We start from the raw sequence: 20,503 nt of genomic DNA, 5'->3' as shown, positions 1-20,503 counted from the left end.
TATACACAAACCATCCTGGATGTCTTTAATTGTACCCTACACGTGGCCTTCACATACCTACAGTTACTTTTTCCCCCATTTGTACCTGGCAGGAGATGACTAAATTCCTTAGATAGAGATATAGAAAGAAAAGGATAAAGCTCAGGTTGTGTTGAAAAAGCACACTATTGAAACATGCAATAAAAACTCTAAATCTCAGGTGGTGTACTGCCACATGGTACTAAATGTGCAAAAAGGTTTCAGATGTACCTGTTTTCCAAACAGTGCTGCACACAATCCAATATAGCTGCTTCCTACTGTAAATACAGGATAACTGTATGAAAGCAAATGCAGGTTGTTTTTATTTATGAGAGGATTATTACTGTCAAATGTCAAACTAATGATTTTTCAAAATGTCTGGGCTAAATAAAAACAGCATATTTTACTGCATTCCTGTTGGAGTTTTGGGCAGAGAGACTTAAGGTGGTTAATTCAAATTTTACACTGTGTGTCAATTAATAACTTAATAATGTTGGCGGTAAAGTCTGATTGATCAGTATTTCTTGTTGTCACACAGTCTCATTAGGAGGATAAACATGAACATGGCTTATAAAGTGATCGTCCCTGAGCTGAGGCTACAAGCTAAACTTGTGCAAGGTCAGATGAAATAATCAATAAGCCATTCCACAATAACCATATAAATACCAATACTATTGCAAAACTTATGCAAGAAGGTAATTATGGTGGGACGGGTGTAAAACTTCTGTCTAATCCATGTGACAGATTCAATTTAAAAAAATATTTTTTCATCTTAATGTGCAACAAGAGAGAGCAAAATCAATGATTCATCAGCAAATAAATTAGATTTAAAGCACGGCTCAGGATGCGGTGATAAAGCTGCTTAAATGGGCAAATTTTACTGTACTTTCCAGCAAGTTGCCATCGATTGGACAGCAAGAGGACAAGTAATGGGGAGAGATGCTCGATAAGAGCGACGGGCTTTACAAGGGATTAGTGTTTCACATTTAATAGTGAAAGAGTGTTGTTTCTTTATTAGATGGCACTTAAATCATGTGTTTTGCTGCTTATTAATGTTTAATTGCCCAACTGTGATCCTGCTTTAATAGTGGATTGTGCTGACCACCTAAAAATAATGTGTGTGTGTGTGTGTGTGTGTGAGAGCGTGTGTATTTTGAATCATTGACTGGGGTGAGGAAGCAGCTCTTGCATCATAATATATAGTTATAACTGTTTCTATTTGAATAGGATTGTGTGCATTCCATACTACAGGATCAGATGGATTATGTACCCCACTCTAGAAAACATGATAGCTGTTCTCCCACACAAATATCAAGCATGTATGTTTTTTTGTGTATCTTGGCTAAAATGCAACAGTATGTCTAAATCCATAGTGTCCTATCTATGGAGCAGAACATACATGCAAGAGGGTAACTGATGAGATTTTCTGTCAGTTGACACTCAAGTCCTCGAGTCCATGTTTTACCACCTCTACAATTTGGTAAAACCAGAGGCATGTCATTTAAATAACCATAATGGTAACTGCTTCAGTAAGTTCAGGCAAAAGCATAGGGTTCTTCCAAAATGTATATTTTGTGCCCAATCGTTCAATAGTACGGACAGGGTTTTAATGTTGGACAAAGAACATGGCATGCTATCAAGAATACATTAATTTCAACATACACACAGAACTGATGTGCAACCTAACATGTATGATGGCATATGATAAATTATACATATGTAATGGAATAAAGTAGACTCCTGTCAAGCGACAATAGGTGGCCAAAATGGCTTCAAGGATCACCAGTAAATTTGGGATGTCAGTCCATATAAACCCTGTCCTATTCATAAGATGACATATCTATGTCATAAACCTTTATTGAGCTTTGCATGTATGAACTCGAGCCAAACTCCCTCTAGGATGGAAGTCAGACTCTTGATGTCAATGACACACACATGCACGCACACACAGTCTTACCTGGCGTGTGGAACATCAATGCTGGAAGAGACCACCTTCCGTTTCTGCTCTAGCAGGGACACTGATCGGGTGTCGGGGTCCCGGCCAGCACGCTTGCCATCCACCACCCGCTGCTCTTCCACTGCCTCTGGGCTGAGGGAGCCTCCTTCTATCTTCTGGCCCTCTGGAGCTCCATTGCTGGAGCTCTGCTGGAGAGGGAGGCACAGAGGAATGAGTTAGTGCTTCAGTAGAGAATCATGTATGTGAGTTAACAATACTAATGCAGGAATGGACACACAATTGTGCAGAGAACTAAAAAACAAGGATTTAATTTCTGCTGCAGATAAAAGACTAATAGTAAGAAATACTGTCCATTTACATTACATTACATGAAATAAGTGCATACATAGAAAGCAGATAAAAAGTCTGGATCTGCACTCTTGATTTGACTATCAAAAGCTTCTAATTAAAATTTTGAATATTTTCATGTTTACATTTAAAATGAAAGAGTACACGGACCAATATAGTTTAAGAACCTTTTCCAACTTCTTGGGCTCAAAAAAGCCATTCCAAAACAAACTGCAAACTAAAAAATACACAGTGGTCAGGTTTAAAACAAGGTTGTTTTTCTTAGTTCAACATATTTTGGAGATATGGGATTTTTCAGTTCCGCTAAAAATGCTTTCTCATAAACAAAAAATAAATGTAGCTTTACACAAAACTCAGCATGTGTGATGCCAGTTTTTTTGATGCGGGCATAAGTAAGATAATATCCAAACTGTGGATGTTCCTCCTTGGTACAGATGTACATGTTGCATGTTGAGCTGCTATTACTAAAAAACCTCAGTTAAATTAATGTGAGTAGCTTATTATTGCAGCACAGGCTGTCAGGGAATACACTTAACTGGTTACTCAGCAACTATACACTAATTGTACTTTTAATAGTATGTCATGTTTGGCAGCTTAAATGTTGAAAGGTGGACATATAACTATTATTTTAAATCAGCCAAAAAAAGAACTCTGGTGAGTCAGCCTCCTGCCAATAGTCAATGTTTCCAACCAAATGCCTGACCTGATAATTGAATGATTAATGAAAGCATAGCATTGTAACATGACTGCTTAAATTTAACAGTGCAGCATTCACTGTATTACAGAAATCTCAATCGGAAAACGTAATTCTTGTTCACAGTTACATAAATGTATCATCTCAGACTTTTTACCGCTACACTATGATAGAGTATTAGAACTGTTATTTCCACACAGTAATCAACATGAATCTTTGGTGTTTGTGCTAAATGAAAGCTACAGGAATTGATGACGTCTTCAGAAGTGGCATTTTTGGCACTGTGTTTATGACAGCAACAATAAAATGGTTTCAGATAAAGTAGTTGAAGCAGAGGAACCAGAACTGATAGGTCTCTGAGTGTTTCATCCCTTTATGAATACTCTCATGACACAGCCCGTCCACAGTCCACAGAAAACCAAATAAACACATTAACATACTCCATACAGCAAGTCTGTACAACAGAAGATAAAAGACACATTTCAGTACCACACACATTAATCATCAACTACTCATTGATGCACAGTCGATCACTACAGAAAAGCATATCTGCCATAACAATGTTGAGAAAACACCTAGCTGTAGCAATGTAAAAAAAGAAAAGCAGCCCAACATCATCTCTTCTCTTATACAACAGTACAAATAGCATACATCTGCACATGAATACCTGCATTCACCTACGCACACACCAACACACGTACATCTTTGTAGGTAACCAATGCCATCAGGCTGTTAGAAACACACCCACAGAAAGGCCAAAACACTGTCAAAGTGACACAGACGGTTGGCCGTGCCGACAGAGCAGTGAGGAGTATGACATGCAGGCTGCTGTATGTGTAATCTAGATCAGTGGCTCTCAACTGGTGGACCGTTTGGAGTGGGTCGTAGATGTGGGCTTGAAAAAAAAAAAAAAAAGTTAGAGAAAAAAAGCGTTTCCTATGACGTGACTGTTTGCTGTCAGTGTTGTCATGACAGTAATGTCCAACGCTAACGTTGTCAGATCAGTAGTTAGCTCTCATTGAAGCATTTGTAAACACCATCTACATCAAATATGGGTTTGCTTAAGTTGAGGACAAAAAGAGAGCACTTCACTGTTCATAACACTCTGAGACTTTGGTCCATCTCAGAGGGGACCAAAGCCTATTGAGGCTTTGGTCCCCTCTCCCCGCTGGCACATGAAAGCATGAAGCCATCATAAAAGAAACGCCATTTAGAAACAAAGAACTCCGTTTATAAAGACAAACCTGCTGAGTACTTTCAAAGATGGCTCCAGGAGCTGAGGGCATCACAAAAGTGCCTTAAATCTTCATCACTCCATCGTTTTACCACATAGCTCACTGTGTTGCAAGCTCACTCCACACCAATGCAGACGACCTTATCTTACGTGTGTGTTGGACTCACAACTGATGGTGCTGCCACGTCAAATGCGAATTGGAACCATTGTTTTTTGCAACAAGAAGCCTTAGCAACCAAGGATATGGTGCCAGTGATTCATGAAACTTTAAAAAGGATTTCAAAGTGGTGAACAACATTAAACAGGTAAAAGGTAATCTCACACCTTTACACATTAAGAACAGAAATCGCAGCCCTCCTTTTGGAGGAATGTGTCTATGCAAGGGAGGGAACACAATATATTTTTCGAACAGTCTAGGTGTTCCAAAGGAAAAGTGACATTGTGGGTGAATCATGTTTCCAAAAATAGGCTTGACATGTTTGCCGAAGCTTGTCATGAGGCACAACTGGACACCGCAGGCAAAAAAGCTCTGAAGAAAACTGTCAGGGCACATCTAACCAAACTGCAGGATAGGTTTAACGACTTCTTCCTGGAGAAACATGAGGATCATGCCTGGGTACGAGAGCACTTCAGAATCAATATGGAGAGTGTCATGTTGCCATGGAAGACAGTCTGCAGGTGGAGATTTCATGTGATTGGACACTGAAAAGGAAAATTCACTGAGGTAAACTATCCATGCATCACCACCCATCAAACCATCCTACCAATCAGCACTACTGAACTTTGTGAACGTGGCTTCTCAGCTTCTGGTCCAGCTGAAGAGGAACAGATAGGACATTAAGCACGACCTCAGAGTTGCTTTGTCTAGGAGCTAAAAGCATCACCAATTATCCAATTAGGTCTGTTATGTTAACCCTTATATATACTGTAAGGGTTCCAGTAAAGTGCTACTGAATATTCTTTATAATGCAATTCAGTTCAGTAGGCTTGGATGGTATCAAAGTATAACAGGGTATTTAGAAGTCCTAATGGTAGGATTTTTAATACTGTCAAAAATACTGAATACAAGTAAACCTGGAGTTCAGCTGGAGTTTACAAGGCGCACTTTTAAGGTAGCGTGTAATCCCCCCTCTGACCACAATGTGGTTTGCAATGGTAGTGATGCTGTCCATATTTTCACTCACTGACTCTGTTGGAAGTAAGGACTGCAAAAGCAGTGATTCTAAATTGATCAATTCACTGAAAAACTTTTATCTAAAAATGTGAGATTTGAATGTCTTGTTATGTTTAGTGAATGGAACTCTCAAGTAGGCATGGGATGATAACCGTGTTCAAGGTATACCGTGATATGAAAAAGTCACGATAACCGAAGCCAAATTTTCTGTCATACCGTTCCTAAGGTATGAGCTGTTTTTTGTCTGGTCAAAGACAGAAAGTGCAGGTCAGAAATCCCTCAGGTGGTGCAGCTGCAGTGTAGAGTATCACAGCCCTTACACTGTCATTACAGATTCAGGTTAAATAAACATGTCTGTCTTTATTTTTCTTCCTTTTAGGAATATTTTAGAGCTGTAATCGAAATACCGCAATAACGTGAAACTGTGATATTTTTGCCTATGGTTATCATACTACTATCGTACTACTACTAATAATAATATAATCATAACAATAATAATACTTAAATAACAATTTAATACAGTTAAATTTAGATTCCTGAACCCTGATTACCATCATTAGTTTCACTAGTTAAAAAACAAATAAAAAACCTGTAATTCATGCCTTTTTATTTTTTTGTAAAATAATTTGTGTTTCAAAAATTTCTAAAAATATAGGTTGTGACTTAATGACTAAAGAAAAATGTGTGTCTTGAGGCTTGACCAGTAGATTTAGATCATTATCTGAAAGCACTGTAACACGATTAGCCTTCACTGTGCAGGCAACGGCACCCTAGTCAATCACTCACACGCACACACCCATTCAAACACCAAGACAACAATTTACTTAGATTAATGAGGTTAAAACACACACACACACACACACACACACACACACACACACACACACACAAGAAATGAGTATCGAGTATCTCATGATAGGACCTGGTCGCATGAGCAATCAGTGGTGCACAAAACGCTCTGTGAAAACACAGACTTGGGTAAAACAACAAGATGGATTACACAGGCTCGGGGAAGATTAGGTGTTGTGTGTATGACAAGTGTACTCCTTGGATAAAAACCGATTGCAATTCCTTCCTTTCACCGGGCTTATGAATGATGGCATTTCACGGAGTCAGGAAATTATGAAGCATGCCAAATCGCTTGTGAGATGTGAGCTGCATGTGTCAAAGCTGGTACTTATGTGTGTGTGTGTGTGTGTGAGAGTGTGTGTGCCCATGTGAACAGAACAAATGTCCAGAGTGTCCCTCATACCCCAGGCCCCCCCTCCCTTTATCTCTTTCTCCTTCTCTCTCCTCCTCACAAACACACACACAGAAACTCATAAGCGTTAAGATTTTCCTACCTTTATGGGTCAAAGGTTACGATAAAGCAAACGGTCATGCTCCATAAATTGAATCTCATGGACCGAAAGTCATAAAATCCCAACCGACTGTGTCTCTCCAACCTCACATGACTCTTTGTTGCTAGGAAGCATTTGTATTAAGGGATCTAGTGAATTTGATCAGGATTAAGGATGTTAATGATTAATCAATGAATTCACACTGCACTGGTGCAGCCAAACTTAAGATCTTTTAAGACAACATATGACCTTGTCTGTTGTGGGCAAAATAGTTTGCATGCAGAATTGTAATATGTGCCTTTTACCAATGAGAGGGAAATACTTCTGGGGGACACGAATGAGCACAAGACAAAAGAAAAATGGATTCAAGTTGCGTGTGCTGAACTTCTGTTTCTGTGTTCACAGCACAAATAAACCCACACCCCCTGCCCCGTAAATATTACTCATACATCATCACAGGGGCGGCAGCATCCAGACCTGACCCTGCAGTAACTGTGCTTCACGCTGATGCTGCTCGGCCAATCAATAAGGACAGCCGACGCCGGCCTGCCTGGGATCACCGCTTTAGAACAAAGAGTCACTCAGCTCCTGTCAACAAGCTTGCTTCATTGACTCCCACGTCAGCGTATGATCAACATACACAACGACAGAGAGAACAACAAAACCACTAGCAAAACAAAAACAAGTAACGCCTCTTTGTTAGCCGCAAGAACACTATGTAATGTTGCACACACAACACAAGTCAACAAGTGGTACCCCCTCCTGCAGAAAAGGGGTGGACATTCGTTTGCCATACCAGGCAAGGTGCCAAGCATCCAGATTCTTTGGCGCATGCCACCCGTTGCCAACCTGGGGGTGCCCGCTTTGTTGGGCAGTACAGCTGCTGCTCAAACGGGGCGGCGTGCCCTCACAAACAACCTCCTTTCCAAAATTCAAAACTGTAGTTTCACACGCACACACACACACAGATCCACATGTCAATCCACACACACACACACTCACTCTCACACACTCACACTCACACTCACACTCACACAAACAGCAGACTCCTCCTCCTCATTTTACGGCTTGTTTTCGACCTCTGTGGGCATTGAGTCGTGCTGAAAGAGACTTGACCATTGTGCTGACAGGACTGCGCTCTCAGCCTCAGCTGCACTCCTCCAGCCTGCACCGGTTGTGCATCTATTTTTGTGAATGCAGCGCTGCATACAACAAATATGCACATTCAAAACAAAGACAACCCAGCTGTTACAATCATTAATAAAGAGCTGTTGAATTCTACAGTGTTAAAGTTTAAAGAACAGCTCAACATTTCACACAGTGCTATTTCAGTGTGATCGCTGCATCTGTAAATTTGAACCCTCTCTATATCTGACACTTACAAAAAGGAAATGTGAGCAGTCCAGCATGTGTGGTAACAAACAGTGGCCGAACATTTCCGCTTTAGTTACAGAAACCACACTAAACATTACAGCCTATACAGTATGTTAGTTAATCTATAACATAAGAAAATAAAAACACACACATAAACTGAACCAATCCATATAAATTAACTTGTAAATAAGCCTTTATTCAGTCACATGCATTCTTTAGTCACTCCCTCGCTATATAAAAAAAGACAGAACACACACACACACACACACACACACTTCCCCTATGCTAGAAAGTGTTTTCATCCAAGACCTGCATTGGCTTCTCTTTAGATGAGGCCATGTGACACCTATGCATACAAGCTGGATATGGAGGCAATTAGGTCACCTCTAATTAGAACTACAAATTTGGGCATCATGGAAACTTCACATTCTGCCTTCAACACAACAGGAAGCCCTCACTATCTATATTTAACATTTGGTAACAATAATAGCTATGTTGTGCAGAATGAAGTCACAAAAATCAATTTGCTGCTGCATATTTTTTCTATTAAAAAAACCTCCCCTCAAAAATACAATCCATGCTTTCATTGCAAATGTGCAACTTAAAACAAGACTGCAAAAAAGCCCATCGGTAATAAATGTGCTATACATTATTAGCCTATGTGCGAAAACCATCAGTCCAAAACGCTGCAGTCATAGTGTGTTTGTTTGCCTCGGTTTACCCACCCACTAGCCCACATAAACATTGCGCAGGCCCTTTAAAGCCCTTTGTCCCATATTTCTGATACCGCCAAATGTCATGACAACCCGTTATTTACTGCAATATGCAACCAAATTTACGTTATGCCTATCATGAATTATGTTTGTTTTGCCTCAGCTGGTTTAAATCTGCCATCCGCGGCCGGGGCGCTTTTTGCAAACACACGCATACACACACACGCACACACATACACACACACACACACCTTCAAGCTGGACTTCAGCGGTCCTTTGGCTGCAGTATGGTTGAACCCGGCGGCTATCTCCTCCTCGGAGAACTCCTTGAGGCTCCCGTCTTGCATGAGCACGGTGTAGACGCTGCGCCGGGCTCCTGCGGCCGAGACGTCTCTGTTTTCCTGCTTGACAGCCTGGACCACTCCTGTCACCGGGGCACCGTCCCCCGTCGGACTCGGCGCATAAACACGACTGCCGAGGATCGACCGCTTCACAAAACGCCTCGTATGCATGTCTAAAAGTGTCTCGCTGGGTTCAGAGCCGGCAAACCGGTGAATTTAAATCATTAAACGTCGAATAAAAGCCGGTAAACAACGTCGAGAAAAACACAAAACCGCAGCGAGTAGACTACGCGCTCCAACAGCCCTGACAAAATGTTAGAAAGCGACAACATGCTCGGAAGGACAACAACTCTAAACAGTGTCCTAATGCACCGTACTGGAAAGCACCAAAATAATGTAAGTTAACTTTAAGACAGCGCAAAAATAAAGCATACAACATGAACACAATTCATTCGCCGCCAAACAACCTCCACATCCAACCGGCTACCAATCTTCCTTCGTCCGACCTGTTTGTTTTCCCCACTGCTCCCTGTGTGAGCCAAGGAGACGATGGGAAAACACGGGGCGAGGGCTTCTCCCGTGAACCGAAATTATATTTGTACACGATTTAACAAAATGGCTGCTTATCCGTGCAAAAACGACTTTGACGCCGATGGATGGAGGCAAATACGTCGTGTCATTTCACTTCGCGCGGGTTCATTTGTCGTCCTACCTCTGCAGATGTTGAAACCGGTTCAAAATACGACCGGTAGTTGACTCCAGATCCGGGTGTTGAGACGTCCAGTCCGTGCTCCGCTCCAGCCGAGTAGAGCCTCTACCGGCGGAATGCTGCCTGTAAACATGTGCGGTCCGGCGCCCGAGCTAGGCTGCTATTGGTCGGCGCAGCACACGCCTCCACAAGCCCCCCACCTCTCCCCCTTCTCCTCCGACATAAGGTAATGCAAGCCGGGAGGATGCTCCATTCAAAACAATGACGCAAGGATGGAGAGGAAACGAGAAGGGAGGGGGTGTTGCAAAAAAAAAAAAAAAAAGAAAAAGAGAGAGAGACTGGGAAAGGGGGGAAATTTAGGCGCTGGATTCAGAAACTTCGACTAGACAGGCTATAACCTAGTTGTTCAGGCATGTAACCTACTTTTCAGGTGCAATGATGAGACTAGACCAGTGGTTCTTAAAGGGGGAGCTGGGGTCCTGGATATTAGGGTTCTTGGGGGCCCCAGCAAAAAGGGAATTCATTCATTTTCACTATGATTTCATTCATGAATAACACAACAACAGACTGTATGAGTGTTTTGGTAATGGGTTTCACACACTTAATAATAATTACAGAAAGTAAAAATCTTATCAGATTGGTGACCCTTGGGCAAAATCTTGGGGGGTCCATGGTCTAATTTGTGTCAGTTTAGGGGTTCCAGATGTGAGAGAGTTTGAGAACTAGACCTACTATTAAAAACTACCATTAAGCTACTATGCTCTATTTTTTAAATGTCCTGCACTGCTTTGTTTTTTGTTGTGAATATGAACACAACAGGTTCTCATCAGTCATTTCTTCACCTAACGTGCTTAAACGTGTTCTGAAAACATCAACCCTGTAAACTGTCAAACAAATCATAGCTAGTCGCATCTGATAATTTAGACAAATAATGCTACACAATTATCTGTGTGTAATGACTCACAATAAAAATAATCACGTAGTGCCTTTCTCAGCGGTGACATTACAGCATTACACATACCCAGCACTAACAGGCAGCTCACACTTTTATGCACATGACATCCTGTGCAAAATGTGTGACCTCGTGTGATGCAAGTTGCTGCTATCAGAGAAAAAATATCTGATAACCGTGTCCCCTTTGATTAGAAAGTCCACAGTGCTCTGATAAATCAATTTTACCAGGAGTCTATTTCATTCATCGCGATTATCACTCAAAGAATGTTATCACAGTAACAAATGATCTAATTAATGTCAAACGTAATGTTTTTAGAAAATCATCCGCAGCTTACCATCCTTCTACATGACAGCACCCCAGCCAATAAAAAGACACAATGACACATTTTATTATATATATATTTTTAATAGAACAATTCATGTCATAAAATATTTACATGCAGAGAATGGAAACTGGACAGAGTGGAGTGACAGATGTGGTCATAACTGCCAAAACAGGCTTTGCCCTGTAATCAAAGGCGGGTGTCACCATTGAGTTGTCTGCTGGTTGTAAAGGGGAACAAATGGTCTCATTACGAGAGAAGTGGAGCTGAAGGAGAGGCAGCGAGGGTCCATCTCCAAACCTCTACCACTCCCCCATTCCCTGAAGGGAATATACACACATATATGTGTGTATATATGACCAATATGGACAGCTACGGAGAATAAGTGATTTTTTAAAGTATCTATTAACAGTGTCAGGGTGTGTTGTCCTGACTAGATTTGGCACTAAAACATCCCTCTTTGACAGATCATTTCCTTAGAGGTCATTTACAGCGTTTGGTGAACACCATTATATCTAAATGATGGCACCACCCTGATACACAACCACATCATTTGGCAGAAAAAATGTACTCAAAGGGCCATGTGTTTTTGGGAGTGTAAATAATGACGATAATTAACTAGGAGGGCTTCATCTAAATGCAGGAAGCACTTCAAAACCCACTTCCACTGTAGAGAAAGCTGGAAGATGTTACAGCATTTCAAATGTTTGATATTACGCAGTCAGCGTGGGTTTGCTACAGTATGTGTTTGTCTGAGGGACCAACATGCTCCTGCATGTCTAATGAAACATGAAGTAAGGCTGAGGAGATGCCGTAGTGCTGTATTATGTTGATATGGGCGGATTTTTCTCCAGATGGGGGGAAATACTGTAGTGAAAGATATTTACAGCAAAAAAACAAAAACATTTGGCCTAGTTATTTGAAAAGAAACATCCAACAACAGTATTCAGACAGTGATTCAATTTTTTAAATAAAAGTACCACACTCACTGTTCACTTAAAATGTACCTGCTTACTGTACCATATTTGTGACATTTGATTGGTTACAACTTCTCAGAACCCATAAGCATATTTAACAACTTTGAGTTACAATACAAGGCAAAAAGCCATTGGACAACAGGGTTTCAATTTTTCTTTAAAACAAGGCTGACATACAGTACATCATTGCTTTCAGCAGACTTAATATTAAAATTATATCACTCTGGACATTGTACAAATAAGTAAATGCTTACGTGAAATTTCCAGCGAATAACAGTTGGTTAAAATAGTGCTCTAACTATATACAAGCCTTGGTTGGCATGTCGTCAGTACAAGCTACAAACATATGAATTTGTGTTGTGTTTGTGCTACTAGTAGGTTAAAAAGCATTATATATTCAAATTGTGCAGAGATGTTACTGGATTGTGATGATGCTTTTGATAAGCTGTGTATAAATGCAGTACCATAATATTATACCTTGTGCTTTAAACTCATCTGAGATGCCAACTACAGACCGCATACTGTACCAAGAATAGGCTCAACAAAAACATGACAACCAAAACAAAACAAAAACACAGCCGATCAACAGATTTGCAGTAATAATACAAGTTTCATGTGTTGTTTTGCATTTGCAAAGTGTGAGAGAATGAAAAGTGGCTCACAAAATAAGAAAGGACTGCAATACGTGAATATGATCTCATGTTTGTTGAATTTCTTCTTTTTTTTTTAAGTCAGGGGGACGCGTACCTTCACAACTGTCATCACCTCATAACTCACTTTCATTTAGTATCTCAATAAAAATGCTAGAAACTTCTATAAAATCCTATTGACGTTTCTCTCACAGACATTTCACAATTACACAACAATATGCATCTTCAAATAAATATGAATTTCACAAAAAGGTTGACAAAGACTGTAATAAAACATCTAAAAAGGCTTTATACTAATGTACTGTGAAACCACAAGTGTGCGAGACAGGCCTCATTTTCTCACCGCTTGTTTCCATTTTGGTTCTGCTGAACAATAGTTTCCTTTCTCCTGACCCGTTACATATTTTCCCATACATTTGCAGCTAATCGTCTCAATAGAAGGACATGTATAATATGTAGCAGTCAAGACGGCATCATTTCTATTTGACAACCTATCAAATACCATGTTTGTCTCTACTAAACATTTGGTCACAGATACAATTGACGTATGCTTTTCATACCCTTTCAAGGGAATTCCTAGCACAGTGGAAGTGCTGGCAATCTGACAAGGAATAATTTAGAAATATCATCTAACACTCAATAAAACATGACACTGAGTCACCTGGTGGGAGCTAGAAAGTGACTAGCATCTGCAGAGGGGCCTGCGTAACACTGTTCCCTCCATATGTACAGTAAGTGCATGTGTTTGATGATTGTATGGCACTGAATTCTTGATATTTCTTAAGTCACAGGCACTGATAGTGTCCTCAGCTAACACTTTGAAATGCTGCATGTGTGTTGTGATTGGATATTTATTTGATAGTTTATTTATTTGATCTTTTTCACAATCAAGTGTTTCCAAATGTGTCCATGATATGCACTACCAGCACAGAAAAAGAGTTTTAATAATAATCCAAAGTGCAGTCTTCCATATGATTAATGCCCATTGACTGAGGTACTACAGTTCATTTACTAATAGGGGTACCGGTACCAATGACATTCACCCTGGCTGATAAATTAAAGGAGTAAAATTCAGATATGATAAACCGTACCCAAGCTGCAAAGAGGACACTCATGCATTGAAGATGAATGCTGCGATGAGCCATTTCTGCCGTTTCCCAAGTCATGCACCAAAAGCATGCTTGGTAGCAAGTTCAAAGCACTACAGTGACGTCTGTAAGATATGTCAGAGAGAAGGCTTCTCCCAAACCGCCACAGGTGAAGATAATTATGCTGATGAAAACTCAGAGACGCGACGTTTCCCGGCCCAGGCCCAACTCTCCGACGCTCTCGTAGTCAGGCTCAGCCTTGGTGGGGTCTGACCCTTCCGCCCCCAGCCCAGCCCTGTGGTTGTCATCCGAGCCATTAGTCTTTGGAATGCGGATGGTTTCGTAGCCAGGATCTGTGCTGTCCAAGGCGGGGTCTTCCCCCAGCTGGGGCTCATCGGGCTGGGTGTAGATATCTCGGACAGTGGCATAGAGGTCACTGGAGGACGAGGCCGGAACGATACCTTTGATCTCTGCAATGCTGCTGTAGTCGTGCTCTTTGTCCTCCTCATTTACAGCATCGTCACAGTTTGTTTTGTCCACTGTAGAGTACACTGCTGACTGAAGGACACAGAAGAGACACAAAGCTGAGGTGAATTACCTTTATTTATATTCTCACTTGTACATAATAGTGATGAGACGAAAAAAGGTGATGCATTCATGCCAGAAGATCCTTTACTGTTTTTCCCCTCAGTATATTGTCTGATATTGCATGACTACTTTTACAGCTTCCTTTTTTTTCTTTTTAGAGCTTGGAGCATTGTCACTCACAGAGTAAAGTGCTGCTGTCTCGGGACTAGAAACAGCAGTTTGGGGAATAAGGGAGTTTAACACACACTTACCTCATTGTCTGACAAAATGTGGTTGTCGAACCCTGGTGCAGGAGAGAGAGGGGAGTTTAACTGGAAGAGAAAAGAACAAAAAGATAGATTTAGATATGGCAGATATGAAAAGGAAGTACTGAGCACAGAGTCAGACGTTTAAAACAATCCCGAGGCTACAAAATGAGAGCTTACTTATCCTGGTAAGCGGTTGTTAGGAACATGTGAGCGACTGTCACACATTCTTATTTCTTAGAAATGGCCTCCTAAAATGTACAAATTTAGTGCCAACCCACAGATCTTAAACAACGTTCTCTTTTATATATAACATTGAAACTTTTAGTAATAGAGTTCCCTCGAAACAACTTTGAGACAATGCAATTAAGATATGGTTGCAGTTCTTATTGATCTGCATTAGAAAAACATGTTGGAAAAGTATTGACAAGTCTCAAAAATATAAACACCATTGGATAGAGAAAATCTCTTTGAATGTCAGGAGAGAAAGCTTGGAAACCGATCAATAAAGAACTTCTGGGCTATTCCCAGCAGTGGGACAGAAACAAGCCCTGCATTTGCTTGTTTCTGCTATGATACATATGAAGCTAATGTTGTATATAACCACCCATTCATTAAGAAAATTATTGAGTGAAAGTCAATAGGCAGTGACACAGAGTGTGATGTTTTTGTACACAGCCTCTGCCCACTTGGTCTTATGATCGATGGGAGAGCCATTAATCAACAAAGCTCATCTGGCAGCAGCACCCAACACCTTAGGAAACTAACAAGAACCTCAATATCCCTGCCAGCACTGGCTAAATTATTTATTTATTTATTTATTTTTTTGCATCTATGAATTAAAAACACTGCTATTCGTGTTCTTTTGTGACGTCATGCAAGGAATATATTGACATTTACCAAGTCATTGGTTGGAGTTCATGCTGATGCATTAAAAAAAGCAGTTCACTTGTTGAGGCATAGTACTTGGTGCTTGTCAAGGACATATCTCTATACAAGCTACAAACGTATGTACTGAATGAACATCTGTGCACAGAGATGGAGATACATGTTTCCCTGGCATTTTCTCAAAGAGTGTAAATCAATATGATTACTTTATGAATAACGCATGTTTGGAGACATGATTACTTTTATAGATTTGACACATACTCTGCAATGCAGCAGATGCCTTTTCCATTTCACTTTAATTAGCCGACCAATTAGGCAGAGTGCCCCGGAGGAGTCTTCATATGAAACATGGACGCAGGTGACTTGACCCAGCTACTGCACTTCTGAGTGGGTCTCACAATATTTGTTCATCTAATTTGCAGCTCATTGTGTTCTCAAGTATCACTGAAAATTAAAGTGAAAATCTAATTTACTCAGTCACATACTGAGTAACAAACACAGCATTTAACCTGAGCATATAGAATGCATATGTATGTTGAATTAGTCTCAAAAACTTTTTTTCATGTATATTAAACTCATATAAAGGCGTATAACTGCATAAGCATTAAGACATTACATCTGAGAGATTCATATTTTAAGGTGTTATAATAAGATATTTGTGCATGTGTATGTAGAGAGGATTATGGGATGGTGTTAGTGTGTACGTAGGAGACACAAAGACATACAGGACATGCAGTGTGACAGTAAGCTGATTACAGTAGCCTCAGATGATGGACAACTCAGGTGTCAATGTGTCAGTCATGCTGACTTGCATGTTGACACACGCACGCGCTCAGTATGAATACATCAGCCTAGATTATCTGCGTTCCCCGTTTTGCACGTGCTCATTCAAGTACATAAACTACTCCAAAAATATACAGTACAATAAGATATGTTAATACACCCTTATACATATATTCAAATCCTCTATCTAACAATAGTGATTTCCTTTAGTGGCAGGCTGAGGCTCAACAGTGCTGAAATGCTGAATATTACAGTTTACCTGGACTGTGTCCCCTGTGTATATTCCAGCAGCCCACTAACGGGGTCAAATTCATTTCCTGCACCTTACAAGAAAAGCCCACAGGCGACACACAGTCAAATGACTGCAAACAAGTGTTACTGCTGTTTATGACGGTTCAATAACCGCACAACTGCACAGGATCAAAGAAGCTGTGAATGAAAGGTCACACAAGTTCTGTATGAGTGTGTGTGTGTTTGTGTGTGTGTCTGCGGTGGACATTAAACTAGAAACCAAATGTATGTATGCAAAAATGTGTATATGATAAAGACTGACTGTGTGTGTGTGCATGTGAAGCATTTACAGAGCTGCTACCTGAGGGGATTCCACTCAGACATTTACATACAGCACAGATGAGAGAGAGAGAGTGAGTGTGTGTGTGTGTGTGTGTGTGTGTGTGTGTGTGTGTGTGTGTGTGTGTGTGAGAGTGTGTGTGTGTTTGAGAGACAGAGACAGAGACGGAGAGAGAGCTTTTCTATAGCCCATCTCATCCATCATGAAACCAGACTAACTGTCATGGTGATGGTGGCCAGCTGGCGCTCACTAGGCTCAGATACACACACACACGCATAACACATACACTTTGTCTGACAAGACAAATCACCAACAGCTTCTGGTCATACACGGGCGTAAACCACGGGGAGCCAGGAACATTCGGGGTTAACCTTAAATCAGCCCCAGGGAGTCTATGTGTAGCTGAATATATGTAAACACACACATCTTAGTCTCTGTAATATGGGGGGATGGGGAGAAATAACAGAATTAATGCTGACTAGACAAGCCAACAAGGTGTACATATGGGATTATATATAAATGAGAATACTTTTACTGTGGGGCAATGAGATGTAAACACAACACTGACATATTGTTCTAAAACTGTAATGGCAAACTTGTTAGCAAAAGGCTACCTATTTATACATCCAGCAGACATGGAGCAACTTTAAGGGAATACTTAAAATTAAAAAAAAAATGAAGATACCACTCTCGTCATCTGTCCATTCAAAATGAAGCTGGGTCTAGGAGGCAGTTAGCTTAGCTTAGCATAAAGAATGGGTACGGGGGAGACCACTATCCTGGCTCTGTCCAAACATTTTAAAATAAATGGAGTACCAGTATCTATAAAGCTCCCTAATTAACATATTAAACAGTGTTTGTTTTACTCTGGGGTCACTGCCGGTTGCCTGGTAACCTCACAATGACGAAGACCAGTACCAAGGAGCAATTACTCACCAAAATAACTGATGAGACCTGAGAACGTGGCAAACACTACAAAAATAAGTGTGATGAGCCAAGAAACACATCTAGGTTAGCAAAACGATGAATGGTAATCCAAAATAAACATCTTTGACCCGTTGCACAGGTTTCCAATTTTTTTGGCTTGCAACCATTCAAAACAGAGTAATGTTCGCTTTCAACATCTGGTCGCAGGTTGTATCTGTTTATCAAATGTTACCAGTTTAACCAAACAGTGACTTTTTGTCCTACTTCTATTACACTCATTTTTTGAGGTAAAATGATGTTATCCACAGAAAAAGGGAAACGATTGGAGGAAATTTGGTGAAGCAGAAATATGCTGTTTTTACGCTCTCCTATCCTCTTAATCAGGTAGTTACTTGCCCACTGGACTTGTTCCCAGATCTCAGCAATTAATAAGAGAAACAATAAGAGCCAAGTTATAGTAAACTCACAGTTACCATTTAAAATAAGGGAAAGTAATGACGAGGGAAGAAGAATGCAACAATTGCCACTTCACACAGTTTTGTGGCAGACTGACAATGTGATGTTTGTGTACGTGTTCTTGTCAGTCTCTAACAGTCTGATGCAATTCTTTCTAGACTGTGTTAATGCTGGTTGGTGTGTGTGTATGTGTAAGTGAGTGTGTATGTGTGTTCAGATCTCTGACGAATCTCTGCATGTTGTAGACAGTAAACTGAGAGCAGCAGCTCTGCTTGGTTTGGTGTGCGACACTTAACAGCATTTCTTCTTTCACAACACCTCTCCTCTCCTAACTCTGCTCCTTTTTACTCTTCTTCCCTCTCTTTTCCTTTCCATCTCCATCTTTCACCCTTTTTTTCTCCAGTACAGTTTCTTCCATATTGCTTTCTTCTTGTCTCCCTCCTCTCCACTACAGATGGTTTCATTTGAATACCACAGTTTTTTTCCCCCTTTTATCCTGCCTCCATCTTACTGTCTCCCACCCCTCTCTGTCTCCCTCACCCTTTCTGCCTCCCGTTCCTTTCAGCACTTTTTGAGTCAATCTCCCATCATCTCTCCGTCACTATCTTTGTTTCATCTGTTAGTGTTCCCTGCTCTTCCCACTCCAGCTCCCATTTTCATTCTCCTCTCCACCCTCCACTCCTACACCTCTCCAATTTCTTCCCTCAGTTTGTCACTCTCTGTAAAGCTCAGCCATAAAGCAGCGCTGAACAGGCAGCTTAGCAGATGATAATTGTGTTAGAGATAGGGATAGTGCGTCTCCTGTTTTCTTTGTTCTCCATCACGTCTCTACTAAAACCAGCTACACTGTCTCTTTAAAACTGTTACAGGGGTTGTCTTGTGTCCAGTGACCTGCACAGATGACCCACCTTATATGGGGGCAGGTTAGGTCATCAAGACATGAATAACTCGGGTCAGCAGAGGGTGAAGTGAAGTGTTTGTTTCTGTGTTTTAAAAATGATTAGTATTATTATTACACACACACAAACACACACACACACACACACACACACACACACACACACACACACACACACACACACACACACACACACACACACACACACACACACACACACTATCCTCACCTCTCCATTGTGCAGCCCAGCCCCTGCCAGCCCATTCATCAACACTGGCTGGTTGTCGTTTTCATCCAGAACCTTTTCTGGTACTGGTGGAGGTGAATCTTCTTCTGGTTCATCCAGAGGCTTGTGGGATGGAACGGCAGCATTATCAGAGCGCCTTTTGGCCTCCATGTCCGCACTGTGGCGGCTCTTCTTGTTCAGGTCCACCGAGGCGTACTCCACCCCGGCGCACAGGGGCCCCCGCTCAGGTGTGCAGGGGCTGAGGTGGCCGTTGAGGAGGACAGGCGGATGATGGGGGGGTTCGTCTTGGCTTAGCTGGGCAGTACCATTGGGAAGGCCAGGCTGCGCAGGGTGGTCTTTGAGCTCCTTGACCGTCTCGTACAGGGAGTCTTCGACACTGACATCACGTGACGCCACTGCCATCTCTTTAACCACCTAGAAAAAGGATACCAAAACAATGTTGAATTTTAGATGAGCAAAATGCTTCCAATCCTACTGTAAACTATGCAATCATTCATCTATTCAAAATCAACTTCTCATGGAAAAATTCAAATTGTGAAAATGTGATTCTGCCTCTGCAAGGTGACTTTAAACATTGACCTCGTAGGTGCTGTCCCCTGAGGGTGGGGGTCCGTCCCCGATAAGGGCGTTGTTTGGCGGAATGCTGGGGAGCTCGCGATCCTGAGGACACTTGGAGGACCTGAGCTCTGATTGGCTGGAGAGCATCTCCTCTGAAGGCTGGGGACTGGTGTCCTGTGTGTCTGAGAGAACTGGAGGAGCAGGCAAAAGGGAGAGTCAGGGTGAGAAAAACAGCTTCTTGTTTTGGTAACTTTCAACATTTACATCAAAGTAGTTTTGTAATTAGTCACATCTTATCCCTTTACCGTCACTGCAAAGTAGATCAGTTGCTTTTAACAGTTTTCTGTTACTGGCATTTAGTATCCACACAAGTAGAAATGACTAAGAACATTACCTACAGTAGATATGATCATGAAAAACAACAGCTGACGTTTAACATGAACCAAAG

The 20,503-nt window shown here is 41.2% G+C and overlaps 2 protein-coding genes across 3 annotated transcripts in view; both read right to left on the bottom strand.

Moving 5' to 3' along the window:
* The window catches only part of znf704 (zinc finger protein 704), a 55,019-nt gene extending 45,141 nt beyond the window's left edge, over positions 1-9,878 (bottom strand). Inside the window, exons 1-2 of the mRNA XM_053334473.1 lie at positions 9,104-9,878; positions 1,976-2,163 (exon numbers count right to left, since the gene is read on the bottom strand). Of these exons, the coding sequence (XP_053190448.1) occupies positions 1,976-2,163; positions 9,104-9,364 (449 nt within the window). The 5' untranslated portion in view covers positions 9,365-9,878. The remainder of the gene's footprint in view (positions 1-1,975; positions 2,164-9,103) is intronic.
* A 1,923-nt stretch (positions 9,879-11,801) lies between these two features.
* Positions 11,802-20,503, bottom strand: part of pag1 (phosphoprotein membrane anchor with glycosphingolipid microdomains 1) — a 53,134-nt gene continuing 44,432 nt past the window's right edge. For both annotated transcript variants that reach the window (XM_053334476.1, XM_053334475.1), the window contains exons 5-8: positions 20,077-20,246; positions 19,480-19,911; positions 14,734-14,793; positions 11,802-14,452 (exon numbers count right to left, since the gene is read on the bottom strand). In XM_053334476.1, coding sequence (XP_053190451.1) covers positions 14,090-14,452; positions 14,734-14,793; positions 19,480-19,911; positions 20,077-20,246 — 1,025 coding nt within the window. In that variant the 3' untranslated portion in view covers positions 11,802-14,089. The remainder of the gene's footprint in view (positions 14,453-14,733; positions 14,794-19,479; positions 19,912-20,076; positions 20,247-20,503) is intronic.

This window comes from Scomber japonicus, chromosome 15 (genome assembly GCF_027409825.1).
Source record: "Scomber japonicus isolate fScoJap1 chromosome 15, fScoJap1.pri, whole genome shotgun sequence".
NCBI lineage: Eukaryota > Metazoa > Chordata > Actinopteri > Scombriformes > Scombridae > Scomber > Scomber japonicus.
The sequence above is the reverse complement of the archived record's forward strand: the minus strand, read 5'-3'. Positions and strand labels throughout refer to the sequence as shown.